The following is an 18822-nucleotide window of genomic DNA, read 5'->3' as shown; positions in this document are numbered from 1 at the left end:
CTTGCCCTGTCTCCTCTGTGCATGGACTTCCCCAGAGCAATGTGTGCCTTAATATTCCCCTGCATTGACTCAGATCACATCGGCATCTGCCGTAACAGCAGAGGGCACTGAACACGAATGGGTGGCTATTTTGTTGTTGTTCCAGCTTTATTAGGGTACAGTTGACAAAAGATGTATGTTTGTAAGGTGTACAACTTAATATTTTGATATACATAATATTTTGATACATTGTGAAATAATTCACCACTATCAGGCTAATTAACGTATCCACCACCTTCCACAGTTACCGTGTGTGTACAGTGAGAACACTAAAAATCTACTGTCTCAGCATATTTCAAGCATACAATACCGTCTTGTTAACTAGAGTGACACTACTGTATGTTAGATCTCCAGAACATATTCATCCTGTGTAACTGAAACTTCGTACCCTTTGACCAACAGCTCCCCATTTCCCCTTCCTCTCAGCCCCTGGCAACCACCATTCTACTCTCTGCTGCTACGAGCTGGACTATTTTAGATTCCATATGTAAGGCGATCATGCAGTATCTGTCTTTCTGTGTCTGGCTTATTTCACTTAGCATAATGTCCTCCGGGTTCATTCACGATGTTGCAAATGGCAGGACTCTCTTCTTTGTTAAGGCTGAATACTATTCTATTGTATATATACCACATCTTCTTTATCCACTCATCCACTGGCAGACATGTAGGTCCCTTCCGTGTCTGTTGTGAATAATACTGCAATGAACATGGGAGTGCAGGTATCTCTTCAAGATACTGGTTTCATTTCCTTTGTGTGTATCTGCAGCCGATACAGGATGTTTTTAGATTTAAGTCAACGTGCTTTAAAAAGGAGATTCTACATTCTGACCAAAATCTGGATTTCTAGCTTCTCTTGAAAACTCAGAATGAATGATTTCCCAGGAAATGTAAGTTTCATGACAACATAGACTTTGTTTTGTACACAGCCCTAGCTCCAGGATGTAGATCAGTGACTAACAGTCAACAAATATTTGATGAATGAATAAATGAATGAGCAATGACAAGGCATGACTACTGTTAACTGAAACTTAATAGCAGCTGTCCCCTTTAGATGGGGAGTATGTTCTCCCTTGCATGTTAAGTAAGTGTTCTCTGCAGATGAGTTAAGGGTGGAAAAATAGGCTCATCTTTTTATGGACTGAATATTTATGAGTCCTCCCTTCCCCCCCTCCCACCACCAAATTCATACGTCAAAACCCTAACCTCCAATGTGATGGTATTTGGAGGTGGGGCCTTTGGAAAATAATTAGGTTTAGATGAGGTCATGAGGGTAGGGATCCATGATGGGATTAGTATCCTTATAAGGAAAGGAAAAGCGCTTCCTCTCTCTCCATATGAAGACCCAGTGAGAAGGTGACCATCCACAAGCCAGGAAGTAAACCCTCATCAAGAACCGAATTTGCCCACAACTTGATCTTGGACCTCCCAGCCCGCAGAACTGCAAGAAATCAACGTCTGTTGTTTAAGCCACTGGGTCTGCGGTATTTTCTTATGGCAGCCAGAGCAGACTAATACCAAGTACTTCTCTTAACCCCCAGAGAAGCTGATTAAAGAAAGAATGGAAGTATGTAGCCCTGCCTGACAGCAATGAGTCTAATCAAATTCCGTAGATGGGCGGAAATGTGTTCAGGTCGCAAGTCTCCGCGATGGACAGTTACCTTGTCATCCCACCCCTTCTCTCTCCTGACCCCCTGAACTGAGTTGAGGACAGTCTTCTGGGGTGGATCTTTCTGGTGATTAGCAGCAAACCTTGTGGGTGAGCAAGGGCTATGGACTGATTTGTGTCCCCCCAAGATTCCTATATAGAGTGGGCCTGAACCCAATAGGACTGGCGTCCTTATAAGAAGAGGAAGAGACACCAGAGAAAAGGTCACATGAGGAGACAAGAAAGAAGACAGCCGTCTGCAAGCCCGAGAAGGAGGTCACAGGAGAAACCAAACCCGACCACACCTTGATCTTGGACTGCCAGCCTCCAGAAGTGTGAGAAAATAAATGGCTGGTGTTGAAGCTCCCCGGTCAGTGGTGTTTGGTTTGGGCATCCTGAGCTGACTAAGACATTAGGTCAGGGGTCTTTATCCATTAGCAATGTGGACACAGTGCCCAAATTACAAAAGCTTTTAAAATGCTCCAAGACCTGAGCAAAGAAAATGTATTGGCTCAAAAATGAAAATTCCAAAATCAAAACGAACTCATATATAATTAAATGTTTACAAAACAATGAGTCAATGTTGATTCAGTGGTATTACAAGATACTTTATTCTTAACAGAATTTGAAGTGATAGAATTCAGAATTCAAAAGTTATAGCAAAAAAAAAAAGAGAGAGAGAGAGACACCTCAGTCCCATCACAGACCTCAGAGGTATGCTATCAGTTGGAGAAATATGGATATGTAGGAACACCCACCCATTCCCTGCCCCCACAGTCAGCTTTACCTCACCAGATGACATCATGCTCACTTGCTCTGCCTTCCAGCTGGAGGCCTCCATCTTTTTATCCAACCATCCATTTACTCAACCTGCCTCTCTGATCCTCACATACACCTGTCCCCTGCCAAACTCTCCTAGCCCTCGTATCATCCCCAACCCAGGAGCGCCCTCGTAACGCCCCATTCGATCCCAATACCACCCATTCTTTAGGACCCAGCTGAAGCCCACCTTCCTCCACAGTTGTCTTCATCTGACCACTTCATCATGTAAGCATCTTTGCCTTCTCCAAAATATTGGGGTGTTTTAGTCTGAACCACCTATTTAGCAGTCAATTTACAACTGCTTTCTGTTTTTTCTCTGATGATTTCATAGACCTACAACTTGTCTCCCAAACTAGACTCTTAGCCTCTATACAGCACTAGCATTGTTCTGTTACTTTTTTCTTTGTACCCTGGCAGAAAAGGCTCTGGAGCGGGACAAACAGTAAGTGGCTAATGGATTCTTCTTTTCCTATATGACTTATTGTTAATCTACTTGGCTTCCAGCTCTGCCGAAGGGATCCTCACCCTCCATTTCCTTCTCACCAGGTACCTTCTTTCTGTCCCCCATCTCCTCACTCCGTAGGTCAGAAAATAGTGGGAAATATAAACATACAGACTTTTTCATGGAAAAGCGCACAAAGAGACCCTGGAAACCTCCCTGAGATCCCAAGCCAGAAGGGACTGGCATGATATATTCAGAGCACTAAACGAGAAAAATATGCAGCCAAAAATACCATATCCAGCTAGGCTGTCATTGAAAATAGAAGGAGAGATAAAAAGCTTCCAGGACAAACAAAAACTAACAGAATTAGCAAACACCAAACCAGCCCTACAAGAAATATTGAAAGGGGTCCTCTAAGCAAAGAGAGAGCCTAAAAGCAACATAGACCAGAAAGGAACACAGACAATATACAGTAACAGTGACCTTACAGGCAATACAATGGCACTAAATTCATATCTTTCAATAGTTACCCTGAATGTAAATGGGCTAAAGGCCCCAATCAAAAGACACAGGCTATCAGATTGGATAAAAAAACAAGACCCATCAATATGCTGTCTGCAAGAGACTCATTTTAGACCCAAAGACACCTCCAGATTGAAAGTGAGGGGGTGGAAAACCATTTACCATGCTAATGGACACCAAAAGAAAGCTGGGGTGGCAATCCTTATATCAAATTAGATTTTAAACCAAAGACTGTACTAAGAGATGAGGAAGGACACTATATCCTACTTAAAGGGTCTATCCAACAAGATCTAACAATTGTAAATATCTATGCCCCTAACATGGGAGCAGCCAATTATATAAGCCAATAAATAACAAAATTAAAGAAACACATCTACAACAATACAATAATAGCGGGGGACTTCAACAGCCCCCTCATGGAAATGGACAGATCATCTAAGCAAAAGATCAACAAGGAAATAAAGGCTTTAAATGACACACTGGACCAAATGGACTTCACATATACATTCAGAACATTCCATCCCAAAACAATAGAATACACATTCTTCTCTAGTGCACATGGAACATTCTCCAGAATAGGTCACATCCTAGGTCACAAATCAGGTCTCAACTGGTACCAAAAGACTGGGATCATTCCCTGCATATTTTCAGACCACAATGCTTTGAAACTAGAACTCAATCACAAGAGGAAAGTTGGAAAGAACTCAAATACATGGAGGCTAAAGAGCATCCTACTGAAGAATGAATGGGTCAACCAGGAAATTAAAGAAGAATTTAAAAAATTCATGGAAACAAATGAAAATGAAAACACAACTGTTCAAAATCTTTGGGATGCAGCAAAGGCAGTCCTAAGAGGAAAGTATATAGCAATACAAGCCTGTCTCAAGAAACAAGAAAGATCTCAAATTCTCCCCGAGATCCCAGATTATATGAGGTCCCTAATTTTACTCTTAACCATCTGCCCTTTTCCTCTGCCATATTGATCATGGCTTGTAGTTAGGTATCTGTGTATTTGTGTATGGCAATGTGCAACCGGGTGCCCATTGCACTCACCAGATTATAAGCCCTCTGAGGGCAAGGAAGGCACGTGCCTGTTTTGCCCCCTCCATGGTATCCTAAGCTCAGCATAAAGCCGGGTACAAAGTAGGTGCTGACTACTGTTGTTGAATGAACGAAAGAATGAATAGAGAGTCCAGACAAGGTGCTTTGGCAAGTCTTCGCATTTCTTATAGCCCCGACTGAAACAAAACAAAACTCTCCCTGCTCTTTCAGACGACACAAGATGTACAAAGAGCAGCTCAACCTCACCTCCCTGGACACTCCACTGCAGCTCCGACTCGAGGCCAGCTGGGTCCAGTTCCACCTGGGGATCAGCCGCCACGGGCTGTACTCCCGGTCCAGTCCTGTCGTCAGCCAACTCCTCCAGGACATGAGGCGCTTTCCCACCATCAGTGCTGGTGAGATTCACAGGGTCAGGCAGGATGCACTGACTTTCTCCCGGAGAGGCTGCATACACCCATCTCAGCCTGGGCTCTAGCATGAAATATTAAAGGGTTGGCTCTGACATCTGATAGGATAATAAGAAAAACAGACACTGATCTTTTTCCCTTTGAATGAGATCTTATCATTCTAATCTCATCACGACCCCATCAGAGAGCCCTAAGAAAGTGTTTCTGCACACATAAAAGAATGGTGGCTCCTACCGTTTATTGAGTGCTTCTCAGGAACCTGACCACTCTCTTTTATACAGCTGGATATGGTATTTTTGGCTGCATATTTTTCTCGTTTAGTGCTCTGAATATATCATGCCAGTCCCTTCTGGCTTGGGATCTCAGGGAGGTTTCCAGGGTCTCTTTGTGCGCTTTTCCATGAAAAAGTCTGTATGTTTATATTTCCCACTATTTATTATCATGGCCATTTTACAGGTGGGGAAACTGAGGCTCAGAGAGGTTAAGCAACTTGGCCAGAGACCCAGTAGTGGTGCCAGGATTCAAACCCAGTCCTGCTGTCCCAGATCTGTGCTCTCAAGCACTCCAACAGTCTAATCACTAACAGGGACCAAACTAGCCTCGATCATTTGCCAGGTGCTGCTGGAGCATCCACTGAAGGGCTAGAGGGCATGGGGCCTGGGATGAAGCAGGGTGAAGGCTGCATCCAGCTGGGGCCCGGAGCCATCCCCTGTTGAATGGACAAGGGCCCCAGCCTGCCTCACCATCTCCCCCTCTGTGGTCTGAACCAGAATGAAGGGTCCTGCATGGTGAGCTCTCCTAGGAGCAAGGCTGGACGTTCTCACTGCCCTTCTCCTCCTTTTCAGATTACAGTCAGGACGAGAAGGCCTTGCTTGGAGCATGTGACTGCACCCAGAGTAAGTGGCCCGGCCCCACCTCTGTCCAGCCCCCTCACTGCCAGAGTGCTGTGAACCCGGGACCTGGCAGCAACATGAGGGGTCCACCGTCCACTCCGTGGGGGTCCTGGTTGGAAGTTGAAGGAACATGACTCTCTCTGCCCAATCTCTAAGAACTCGACATTTCTCTCCACCCACCTACCCACGTACCCACCCACACAAAAGAAAAGGCATTTGGGAGGGGCTATTCCTAGGGCCCTGCTGGAGAGCGTGTGGTCCCCTGCATCATCAGCATCTGAAGTAAACCTCATCCGTTTACTTTAAGACACTGAACACGCATAGAGACTCCCATATGTGCCATGAGGTGTTAAAGGTTCGAAAGAGAGTTTGTAGGGCCCGAGGCTTCCCTTTGCTTTGGTTTAGCACCTGCCCGCCATTTACCATTTTATAGAACACTAAGGTGAGTAAGACATTGTCCCAACCCTCACGGGGCTCATAGCAAGGCCTGGACGGGGCAAAGCGAGTGAAGTAGCCAGAACGCAACGTGTCAGGAGGCAGTGCTGAGCGCGGGGTGAGGTAGGAGTGCCACGGGTGTTCCAGTCACCAAACCCTGTCCCGGCCCGGGTGTGCAGTCTGAAATAGAAAGAGATGCAGGTAAACTAGTCCAACACGACGTAGCAGGTGGCATAATCGGAATCCATAGGGGTCCCTCGGAAGCACAGAGGGGAAGATACCAGTTCCTAGGAAAACATCCTTTGGGGCTTTCAGTGTTTATCTTGGGAAACCTGCATCATTTACCCTTTTCCCGTAAGAGCAGACTTGAGGATTGTCTTGAGCCCCCAAACACGCTCTCCGTGTCCCGAAATACTAGAATTTACACTGCAGGCTTCGAAAGCAAATGCTAGTCTTTGGGGTCTTATTATGTAAGAGCAAAAAGAAGAAATTGGCTGGGTTTTTTGAATGAACAAAAGGTCGCGGCCCCGAGGGTAGGCCCAGAAACAGTGTTCACTCTCCCTTGTCCCCCCTCACAGTTGTGAAACCCAGCGGGGTCCACCTCAAGCTGGTTCTGAGGTTCTCAGACTTCGGGAAGGCCATGTTCAAACCCATGAGGTAAGTGACCGCCTTCCTCAGCTGTGGCAGCCGTGAGGGAGTTTCGCCCAAAAATCAGTAGATGTGGACAGTTTGGGGAGGGGATCTCGTCTTATATTCAGGCATCTCAAATCCTGGGAAGAAAGAGTTGTGTTCCTTCGGAAAGGGAGCGATCTCAGTGAGCCCACCTGGCTGGTTCAGGCAAGGCTCCAGAAGCAGCCAGGTGATTCTTGGGCGCGCACCACTCCCCTGGACACAGAGCCGCCATGTTTGAGGCATTACGTTGTTTTAAGTCATTGTGACGGTTAGTCATGCAGGGTTAGTGTAGACTCAGAAGTGAGCCCTGGTTAAAGAGAGGAAGCAGAAGGCGCAAACACCGATGGGGAAACACGAGACCTTAAAGGGAAGCAGAAAAACAATGATAAATCTGCACATTGACCACCCCTCATCAGATCCATGAGTTCCATTCTCTGAGCAGCATTCTTATCTGGCACCTTAAGATGGCTGTGATTTTTTTATGAACTTAAAGCTAATTACACAGCGGGGGAGCTTTACTTTCACTTTTCATGTGTGGGGAGGAAAACCACTCACACTGGCCACGTTTTCAATGCAGGAAAGGCCCGGAAGTTCCAGCCTCCTGCCGCTTCTCTGCCCCGTCACTTACAAACAACATAAAAAACTGTCCAAAGGAACCAGTTTTCTTGCTGAATAGAATGCAAAAATTTCCAACATTGGGTCATAAAAGCCATTTTGTCTATTCTTAGGCCATAACACAAACTTTAATCAGCATTTGTATAAAATTTCATCCAAAGCCAAAGAGCATCATTTTAAAACGTACTTCTTGGAAAAGCATGCGTTTTTTTCTATATGTCATTTAATGTAAAACAAACAAACAAGCAAACAAAAAAGTGTCCCTTATTAAAAAAGGAAAGTAGGAGTTTATCTTTGGATAATATAAATTATGACCATAATTAAAGATCATATCTTTCATGAAATCTATAGAATATACACACTGAAAAATACGTCAGCTCTTGTCCAAGTCTGAGAAGCACTGATTTAAAAATGATTTTCAAATTTAAAGTCACATCTAGGTAGGCCATACAGAAATGGGGAAATGATGTTTTAGAAAATTCTAAAAGGTGTCGGAGAGACTGTGGATTCTTATGGATGGAATTCACGAATTAAAATGTGGAGATGGGGACCCGTGGACACGCTCCTTGCTGCCCAGGCATCCGGCGGCGGCGCTAGGGAGGAGAATAGGGGCACCCCTGGACACAGAGGCCTGTCCTTTCCATGTGGCCGCACCTTTTAAAACAGAATGCCTGCTTTTGTCAGCCCCTCGCCGTGGTTTCCAGGACTTGTGTTTTTTGGCAAAGTGCACATCGCTAGTTCAATTGCCAGAGCTGTGTATTTATAGCTTTTTGCAACATTATGGGTATTTACATTTGAATTGCTTCTGCAGCCCTCACGCAGTCCCCCACGGCGGATTATAAAATTAGATCATCATTCTTCCATGTGTATTCGCAGCAAGGCAAGTCAAGCTCGGGGCCAGAGGCCACGCTGCCCTGAAGGCCTGGGAGGCACCTTTCAGAACATTCATACCCAGCCGGCCCCTCACACTCGGGCAGGCCTGGTGCTTTTCAGGAATCCATTAGCGATTTTAAAATGTGTGCAAATCAATATCCTCTGCACCGGCCTCCCTCAAGCCTCTGGCTGGGCTCACTCTCAGGACCCAGCTGAGGTTTCTCTGAGGGGACAGGCTCATTTATTCACCCTGGTCACCCTAAGACCTGGACCTTTTCTGGTCTTCAAATATCAGTTGTTTTTTTTTTTTTTTTTTTTTTTTTAAAGATTTTATTTATTTATTTGACAGAGAGAGACACAGCGAGAGAGGGAATACAAGCAGGGGGAGTGGGAGAGGGAGAAGCAGGCTTCCCGCGGAGCAGGGAGCCCGATGCGGGGCTCGATCCCAGGACCCTGGGATCATGACCTGAGCCGAAGGCAGACGCTTAACGACTGAGCCACCCAGGCGCCCCGTCAAATATCAGTTGTATTAAACGGCATCCCTAGGACACTTTTCCTTTTATAAAAGCCCCGCCTCCTCCCCCACCTGTAACTCTTGACACCTGGGTTTGTGGCACCTCTGGTTGACCAGCAGGTCCCTCTCTTCTGTTTATACCTGCCCAAGAATGTCTGTGTATCTTCCCGACTCAACTACCTTTTAAAAGGATCAGCCACTGTCACCAAAGTGGCTCAAACAGGGGACGTGGTCCGGGGAGTGCCTGCAGGACAAGGTCTTGCAAGAAGCCAGAGAGTCTTCTCCTGGCCGCGGGAGCCGTGGGAGTTGCGGGCTGTCCCTGGCGTGTCGTTCCATCGGGCACACGTACATTAAAAGCATGAAGCCTGTTTTCCTCTCCCTCTGGCCATGCTTCTCAGCTCTCTGCTCAGGCTCCTGACGAAGTCTGAGTCCAGGGCGGGATTCCCCCCTTCCTTCCAGACAGCAGCGAGATGAAGAGACACCAGCGGACTTCTTCTACTTCATCGACTTTCAGAGACACAATGCCGAGATCGCAGCTTTCCACCTGGACAGGTAGGTAGGGTTGGGCCCCAGGGACATGGCGTTGACCGCAAGGGCCGATGGGCCAAGGGGTGCTGGGCAGACCCTCAGGTGGGACCTCCCTGGCATTTCTTCCTTCCGGCATCCTGTCTTCCTCACGAACCTCAGTGATGCCTTTGAACTCAACACATCTCCTGTTCAACCCCACATTTGAAAAACACAAGGCCTCTAATGTAGTAAAAAGAATGACCTAGAAAGAAAACTAACCACCCTGCCAGGCTGCTCAGGCTGCCACCTTGGACCTGACCTTGCCCTTCACTCTAGTTTCCTGACTGGAAACGGGGAGAATGCATCCACTCCCATGTATCCCATTTCACCCAAAGGTGAAAGCACATGCCTAAACTTCCTCCTCTCCCATTGGCCCATCGTGGCTACTCAAGGTGTGTTCTACGGACTGGCAGCCGGGGCCCCACCCCGGGAGCTCTTCAGAAATCCGGAAGCTCGGGCTCACCCTGGACCTGCTGAAAGAGAGCCTGCATGTGAACGAGAGCCCAGGTCATTCACATGCCCAGTAACATATGAAAAGCTCTGACCTAGAACATAGCTTGGACTGTGGGAAGGCTTGCCCAGGAGGCTTGCTGGAATCAGGAGTCTTTTGCCAAGCCTTCTCCCACCCCCTTAGACACAGGTTTGCCCTGGTTGTGGTCAGCTCAGTACTGCAGAGTGCCCTGGGCTGCACGTGGTCAGGAACGCCCGCCCGTTTCTAAGGGGCGACCATCCGACCCCCTGACAATCCCCCAGACGTGAACAGGGCTTTCTCTCCTCCAGGATTCTGGACTTCCGACGGGTGCCACCCACAGTGGGGAGGCTAGTCAATGTCACCAAGGAAATCCTAGAGGTCACCAAGAATGAAATCCTGCAGAGTGTTTTCTTCGTCTCTCCAGGTAGAGTACTGGCCCGAGCTATGTTTTGGGTGTAGGAGGGTCGGCCCCTGTGGCCGCCGATGCGTTCCCAGTGGTCTGAGCGCCTGCCGGCCCTCATTGGGAGGGGTATATGCTGCCATCGGACTCTCCCATCCCGGCCCACCCAAGCATCACACCAGATGAACTGGGGATGGGAAAGGGTCGTAGGTGAAATGCCAAGTAGCCTGGGTGGGCGTGAACGACAATGCCAGCCTCCCTGGACTCAGATGTTACCCATGCGAGCAAAGAGCATTCTCATCATCTGGGTGGGAGGCAGCGAGGTTGGGGCCCACACTTTCTCTGCTCTGAGACATTTGAAAAATCAGTGCCCGGGATGCTCAGTTTAAGAGCACTCACAAGGCCCGACATCTGGGAAAGCAATATTTTCGTCTTCTTGCTGCCTCTGCCCAGGCTGTGAGTTGAGGCTTTCCCTTCCCTCCTGGGGGATTTTCCTGGGGGGGCGGATCAGGAACAGGGCACTGCCTCCTTATTCCTTCTCTCTCTCCTCCCGTGCCCTCCAGCCAGCAACGTGTGTTTCTTTGCCAAGTGCCCGTACATGTGCAAGACCGAATACGCCGTGTGTGGCAACCCGCACCTGCTGGAAGGCTCCCTCTCCGCGTTCCTGCCTTCTCTCAACCTGGCCCCCAGGCTGTCGGTGCCCAACCCCTGGATCCGCTCCTACTCGCTGGCAGGAAAAGAGGAGTGAGTTGGCCCCCTGGCCACGATGCCATGCCCACGGCCCTGCCGTCTGGTTCCTGGGAGTGGCTGCCTCCCCGCACCAAGGCCTTGCCACCAGCCTGGCTCTTGGACCCCCAAACCCCAATTATTTCCTGATCTCAGATCGATCCTGGGGCCAGCTGTGCCCGTTCTCCCCCCTTTGGTTCATGTATTGTTACAAAGAGCGTCCTACGTGCTAGGGGTACAGGAATGAAAGACACAGGCTCCCCCGGCCTAGGGGGGCGGTCAGACGAGTAGGCAGATTATGAAAACACCGCGGTGCACTCGCTGTCATACAGAGAAGCACATAAGGAGCCCGCAAGAGCGACACCTGCCCCACCCGAGTAAACCCCGGGAAGCCAAGGCCCCAGAGTTGGGATCGGGAGGCAGGGATCTTGGGGAGGGGGGCGCGGGGAGGTGGGAGGAGGGCCCCCAACTCCTTGCCATCTTGGCTTTTCCAGCCCCAGGATTTCTTCTCCCCTCAGGTGGGAGGTCAATCCGCTTTACTGCGACACCGTGAAGCAGATCTACCCGTACAACAGCAGCAGCCGTCTCCTCAACATCATCGACATGGCCATCTTCGACTTCCTGATAGGTGGGTCCCCGTCCCCGTCCCCGCGCTCGGGCGCTTGATGGCAGCGGCCTCTGCTGTGAGGCTGGGATTCGCCGTGACCTTGGGCAATGAGCTGGAGCCTGGCCCGTGAGGCCTGAGGAACCTCACACGGCCCAGAGCCTCGGAAGTGGTGGAGGTCCCAGAGGACAGAGGCTGACAACATGCTCCCCTCTTTAGAGAGGACCTCACTCAGAAGGCGGGCACACGGTGTGCAACCCACCCACATGAGGGTTTGTGTGCTCACTTAGCCCCCCTCTCCCCCTGCACCGTCACTAATAACCATGGGAAACAGTGTGGGGCCCTGGGTTCGGACTCCTGACTCAGCTGCGATCAGGCCCCCCAGGCCCGGGGAGGACGCAGAGGTCAGAAGCACCTGCCCTCCTTTGCAGGAAATATGGACCGGCACCATTATGAGATGTTCACCAAATTTGGGGACGATGGGTTCCTCATTCACCTTGACAATGCCAGAGGGTAAGTGTCCCAACATCGCTGTCCCCGCCGTGGCCCCGGGTGCGGCCGCTCAGGGCCAACCAGAGGCCCCCTGAGAATGAGGCCCTTCCACGGTCACGTTCCCGGTCGCCCTGCCCTCCTTGTTCCATTTCCTTTTTCTCCCAATCTTTGCTAAGTAACGCTGGATTCTCCTCCTAAGTGGTTCAGTCCTGGAGGCAGAGTGCATGGCTCATCCTCAGTGTCTGGCCCTCTGTAGTTAGGGAATGAATGAATGAATGAACAAATGAACGAACGAATGAATGAATCAATGATGCTTGGTCGTAACCCCTTTGCACAGAGGCTTTTGGGAGCTGATCCCGGGCATTTTACCCCGGGCTGTCAGAACAAGGCTGAGGTAGAGGAGAGTGGAAACCATTAGGAGGGAGGTGTGGGGGGGTCACCCTGAAAGCCCATCCCCCCTTCCAGGTTTGGACGACACTCCCAGGACGAACTCTCCATCCTGTCGCCGCTGTCCCAGTGTTGCAGGTGAGCTCCCAGCTCCAGGGCAGGTGGCAATTGTGACCCTTCATCCCACTTGCAGCCAAGCTCGGAAGGTCCTAGTGTTCACTGGTCTAGGACCCCGGTGCGTAGGGGGACAGGAATGACCTCATTTCTTGTCCACTGACAAATTTTCCCCAGCAATGCCTCCCTTTTGCATCTGTCCGCACAGGATGAATGAGGACCTCGTCTTTTAAACCGATCAGTCACTAACTTTGATCTTTAACCCACTCAGAGAAGAGCTCATCCTTGCAGAGTCTGACAGTCTTGGACACGGCTAATCAGATCTCTGCTTCGCTCAGCACTCAGAGCTCATAAATATGACTTGCTCACCATCTAAGTAAAATCCTAATTAAAGTCCCATAAACTGGGGGCGCCTGGCTGGCTCAGTCAGCAGAATACGCGACTCTTGATCTCAGGGTCGTGGGTCCGAGCCCCACGTTGGGTGTAGAGATTCCTTAAAAATAAAATCCCTAGGGTGCCTGGGTGGCACAGCCAGTCGAATGTCCAACTCTTGGTTTTGGCTCAGGTCGTGATCTCGGGGTCGTGGGATCAAGTCCCAGGTCGGGCTCCGCGCACAGTCTGCTTAAGACTCTCTCTCCCTCTGCCCCTCCTCGCTCAAAAATAAACAAATCTTTAAAAAAATAGAAATAAAATCCTTACAAAGTCCTATAAACTCATGTCAGATTGAAAGGAAGTACGTGGACTTTGCGTGGCCACCAAGCTCTAGAGAATGTCTAACCCACTTCCATACCTCTCTGGTGTCGAAGCCAGGCTGGTGAAATGGTCCGCCTGCTCAGCTGCAGTTTCCAGAGCTAACTAGAAACGCGGGATGCACGCCTAGCAAAACCACCTCATTCATTTCCAGCTGGAAAACTGAGCAAAGCATGTTCTTTATCCGCTTCTTAGGTTCATTTAAACATGCCTCCCTCCAGCCCTCCCTCTCCCCGAGTAGGCGAGGCAGGGGCTGTTGATGACAAGTCAGACAATTAAGCTGCTTACACATCTGAGTGCAAGTCAGATTCTCACATAAAAAGCAATCAAAATCCACCCCATTTCCATCCCTCTAAGAGTCTGACCCAGAGAAATATAAAGTTGGCAAGAAACAACTTAGAGGCTGAGGGTACCTATGGCTTTTGAGATGGCAAAACTCTTCATCATTTCACCTACCAGAAACTTCTCTTGGTGGCTTTAAATCTCCTTCAGATGTCGTTAACGGTCACTTAGTTCCTTTTCCCTGGTTTTCATTAACACGTGCTTGAGAAGACACTGGGGGAGAAGGCTCCCAGAACATCACCTACGACAGCTGTTTGTGGGGAAAGAGGTTCAGGCAAGCTTCTCTCTTCGCATTTACCTATTTGCCTCCTATATTCTGTCCTTCCAGGATAAAAAAGAAAACGCTTTTGCACCTGCAGCTGCTGGCCCAGGCTGACTACAGACTCAGTGACGTGATGCGGGAGTCTTTGCTAGAAGACCAGCTCAGCCCCATCCTCACCGAGCCCCACCTCCTGGCCCTGGACCGGAGACTCCAAATCATCCTACAGACAGTGGAGGGGTGCGTGGAGGCCCACGGAGAGCAGAGTGTCATAGCCACCGACCCGGCGGAACAGTCCGCCCCAGACTCTAGCCAGGCTAACTTGACAAGCTAAGGGCTGGATGAAGCCAGATTTCAGGAACTACCCCTGGAGCCAGAGGCGGACTTGGGAGCGGACCACTGCTTCCTCGCATCCCCATCGAGGCTGGAGGGGCTGGGTCATGAGCTCTGAAAGAGGTAGGGCACTGGGATGATTCCACAAGAGCGAAAGAGGAGGGATCCACTGAACTTTCTTCCTTGGTGCACGGCTTCTCTAGTGGACCTCCTTGGCCCCGCCCTTCCCAGAGAGCACTGCTTCAGCAAGGCCACAGACCACCTCCTGAGCCCACCGGGAAATCTGGATTAGGAGTCGGGCTTGGAAGGTTTGGGAGCCTTGTCCCAGGAAAGAGTAGAACAAATAAAATTAAAGGACACCAATGGACACCTAGCTGACCTCCAGATCCTTATTGTATCTACAAGGATCACTTCTGATCCAGTTAAAACATCTGGCATCTCAGGAGCAGACCAAAAAAAAAGAAAAAAAAAAATCTAAACATGGTAGCCCTCAAACTGGTTCAAAGTAGACTTCACACCTTCTATTTCTGTCCCAGTCACTGTGGCTCAACTGAACACAGTAATCCCTTATTGACCATTCCAAAAGTAATTTCTTGGAAACGTTATTACAAAGGGTAAAAATAACAGAGGAATTTGCTCAGAATATCTGAAAAGGGATGTTTTCAATCTGAAGAGTATTTAAATACCAACCAAAATAACATCAAGTATGTCAGATTTAGCCCTCAGCAACAAGAGAAGGAATTGTACTGAAGGGAAAACCAGTGTACTCTTGAAGGTGGAACAGCAGGGGAATGGGCCTAGCAGGTGCGTGAACCTGGACTTGGGCAGGAGAAAAGCCAGGGCCTCCCACTGCCCACCCACCACAATCCTCTTTCCCATAAGGGCCCAGGACTGTCGCCCACCCGCCCCCAAAAGCAGGAGGCTCTCTGAAGAGGCCTGACACTCTAGATGCCCCTCCCCTCACTGCTTTATCAAAAAAGGACTCAAATCAAGTTGACTTTTTTTTTTTAAGATTTATTTGAGAGTGAGCAAGAGAGAGAGAGAGCACACGAGCAGGGGGGGAGGGGCGGGGGAAAGGGAGAAGCAGGCTCCCCGCTGGGCAGGGAGCCTGATGTGGGTCTCCATCCCAGGACCCTGGGATCATGACCTGAGCTGAAGGCAGACGTTTAACCAACTGAGCCACCCAGGGTTCCCCTCAAGTTGACTTTTGAAGCCTCCCTTAAAAATGGATGCATCAGGGATCCCATCCCCTCAGCCTTCTCTCTACTGACTGCCAACATCCGAGACACCTTTCATGGGAGGCTTTGTTTCTTATTCTGTAATTCGTGTCTGAAAACCCAAATCATAGGAATGTATTCATACTATGGAGTGATGAGCCAGTCAACAAGTACAAATGACCGATCTCAGCACATCCACTTCCCTGACAGGGGCCAGAGGCTCACATTCTAGAAGTGTGTGTGTGTGGGGGGGGGGTTCGAAAGAAGTTGTCGGCTGCCAGGTCAGACAGCAGAGAGGTCGTCCAAGCCCTGACAAGTGACACGGGTCTTTCTGACCCACCTGGTACCCCACATCCCTGGCGCATTACGTACCCCTGAGCCTCAGTCTCCGGGACAATAACATCAGGGCCACTCACGAAGCTCTTCCCAGGTGACAGCGGACAGGTTTCCCAGCCTCTCAAACACACACAGAGAATCCCTTACCTCCAAGGTACACAGAAAAAAATGGTCTCACAAAATCACACAACTTAATGATTTAAACCTACTCCCAAATGTTCTTTCCACTGTCATACAAAAACCCAACAGTACTTCAATCAGTCTGTGAAGTTAAGTTGGTTTAGAAAAACTCAACCCCTTAGTAGAACCGAATTCCCCCAGAGACTTCATCACCCGCAGGCTCTAGCGCTGCTCAGGGCTTCCCACCTCATGAACAGTCTCCCACTTCGAGACACTACTGTCTTTGGTAATTGCACACAGGAGTGGCAGAAAAATATTCAGGCAAAGATGTTCAAGGAACAGCACAGGATGGTCTGGGTGTCAAAGCCCCGAGCCTGAGGAAGGTAAGCCACAGCTCCGTCTCAAACCGGCCACTTCTAGGACAATGCGCTGGTTTTCAAATGGACTAAACACTGTGGTGTATTTTACCAAGAGTAATAGAATGGAGTCTGACCACAATACGTAAAGTACCAAGTTACCTAATTTTTTACTTAAAACACCCCATTATTTTTTCACTAATGCAAAGACTAAAACTCTATCATTTGTCAAAAATACCAGAGAACAAAAGACTCCTTTAACTGTCAGGTTCTTCCAACATGTCCATTTTGGACCACCGTTCATCTTCCCATCACATAAAAATTCTCTTTATAAAAATGTTTCACGTTACTACTGACAATGGAATGAAAAATGAAAAAAAGGAAAGGGAATTGTCCGTACAAAAATTGGTAGGGAAAGGGGTTTGAAGGAATTCGGTTTTGCCTGCCCAAAAGCCAGGAGGACAATCTGAGTCTGAAGACTGTAAAAGGTGCAGCTGGTTCTCTTACTCGTGGTAGTTTTGTAAAGTCACCACGGACACCAAATCAGTGGAGACGGAACCATTTGCGCCCGGAGGAAATACAGGGTTGAGGTTCCCGGGAGCCTCTAGTTGCAACATTTTTGTAAATAAATCAATACGTAATCTTGTCTGACGCGTTACGGTGTAGACACCATGGTAGGCACTGTTAAGAACACTGAACTCATGTGGCCAACGTAACTCATGCGCCTTAAAGAAGCTACTTAATACACTTATTTTCTCTACAAGACACACATCACAGCCTCCTCGACCTTAGGAACACTCGCCAGCACTTTAGCACTACACTTGGGGGCCATTTTAAGTACTGAAATCACCCAGAGAAAGCACAAAAATGCCGGAGCAGCACCGGACAGACCGCGAGGCGGACACGGACACGGGAGGGCAGCCGGACAGCCGGGACCACAAGGCAGAGCGGCGCTTCGTTCAAGCCCCGCGGGGCACGCACACGTCGGGACAATCGAAGCCTTTGCCACTCTGCTCACGTCCGGGAAGGACAGGGAAAGTGCTCCGAGTACTGACTTGGGGGTTACTCATAAATTTTAGCAGGTAGGCAAATTCACAAAATTCGCAAATACAACACCGTGAATAATGAGGACCGACTGTTAACGCCTTTGACATTCACCAAGATGATAAAACAAAAGCTCTCCATCTAGTGGTGACTTTGAGAATCACAAAGCTACTTAAGTTAAATTGGCAGAACTTGCACACAACGAAAAAATGACGGCTCATTGGTTTGAGTTTTAGGTCGACTCAGGATGAAGTCACAGCTCTGAAGTTAATGTTAAATTTTAACATTAAATGTACACAACAATACTGATTTCTATGTGAAAGCGCCACAGGGTTAAAGGGAGAGGTTTAAGACTCGCCCTTTTAGAGTCTCCTATCTGCAGCCTTTCCTGGCAGCAGTATGATGGCTACTTTGGGGGACACATTAACTGGTGATCTGGCCACCGCCTCTCGATGCTGTTCTAGCCCATCTAGAAACACGCTGCCGGAGCCGAACAAAAATACAAAAAGGTTCAGTTATTAATTTGTGACTGTGCAGATAAAGCAGTATTAAGAAAATGAACATCATGGTACTTCAATTTTAAAATGTCAATATTTAAAAATAAATAAATAATAAAATGTCAATATTTAAGTCATTAAAAAACAAAAGACAATTCCACATGAGCCAGAGTTCTAGAAGGAGAACGAAACTAGAACCAGTACAGTCAATCCAAGGAAGTTCTCCTCCGTTACACTCTGTGGTGACTCTGAATGTTCCCCTTCAGCGGGCTGAGGGAAGGGGCTACTGAATCCGGACAAAGTGCATCGGTTACAAAGCAGCACAAATTAAAGAATGTTCCAGAATACGACACATCTCCAACTTCACTGGATATGAAGGAATTAATACCAATAAACTAATGAGTACAACTTAATCATCTCAGAAATCTGAGGAATATCAGAAATAAGACTTTATGAATGTAAAATATACATAAGTAAGCATACCTAAATACCCAAAGGCATGTATTAAATTTAAACGAGAGAGTATGCTGATCCAGAAATGACATTTCCCATGAAGTCTGGGAAAGTTCCAAGACCAGAGATCCAGTCTGTCTCGAATAAAAAAGGAACTCTTTTGGCTTTTGATTGAATCTTTTCCTTCCACTACTCAGTAAACAGATCTGCTTCAACTCAATCATGCTTCAAGTAAGGATTTGAGATTCATTCTTTGGAATGGATTGGAAAACACTGAAAACAAACATTATTCTTTCAAAACACTAAGCCCATAATTCACTCTCGATTTTCATTCTTGCCCACCAGATTAAAAGTTTCTGGGGGAGAGGGGGAAGAAGACAAGGAAAGGAGAAGGGGAAGAAAAACTGATTCA

The 18822-nt window shown here is 48.3% G+C and overlaps 1 protein-coding gene across 2 annotated transcripts in view; it reads left to right on the top strand.

Annotated features, from left to right (window-relative positions):
* FAM20A (FAM20A golgi associated secretory pathway pseudokinase) overlaps window positions 1-15401 on the top strand; it is a 48184-nt gene extending 32783 nt beyond the window's left edge. For both annotated transcript variants that reach the window (XM_032429375.1, XM_032429374.1), the window contains exons 2-11: window positions 4743-4927; window positions 5785-5835; window positions 6846-6924; window positions 9401-9493; window positions 10289-10404; window positions 10944-11124; window positions 11625-11734; window positions 12142-12223; window positions 12668-12727; window positions 14124-15401. In XM_032429375.1, coding sequence (XP_032285266.1) covers window positions 4753-4927; window positions 5785-5835; window positions 6846-6924; window positions 9401-9493; window positions 10289-10404; window positions 10944-11124; window positions 11625-11734; window positions 12142-12223; window positions 12668-12727; window positions 14124-14388 — 1212 coding nt within the window. In that variant the 5' untranslated portion in view covers window positions 4743-4752 and the 3' untranslated portion in view covers window positions 14389-15401. The remainder of the gene's footprint in view (window positions 1-4742; window positions 4928-5784; window positions 5836-6845; window positions 6925-9400; window positions 9494-10288; window positions 10405-10943; window positions 11125-11624; window positions 11735-12141; window positions 12224-12667; window positions 12728-14123) is intronic.
* The last annotated feature ends 3421 nt before the right edge of the window (window positions 15402-18822 follow it).

Source organism: Phoca vitulina, unplaced genomic scaffold (genome assembly GCF_004348235.1).
Source record: "Phoca vitulina isolate PV1807 unplaced genomic scaffold, GSC_HSeal_1.0 scaffold41, whole genome shotgun sequence".
Lineage (NCBI taxonomy): Eukaryota > Metazoa > Chordata > Mammalia > Carnivora > Phocidae > Phoca > Phoca vitulina.
The sequence above is the reverse complement of the archived record's forward strand: the minus strand, read 5'-3'. Positions and strand labels throughout refer to the sequence as shown.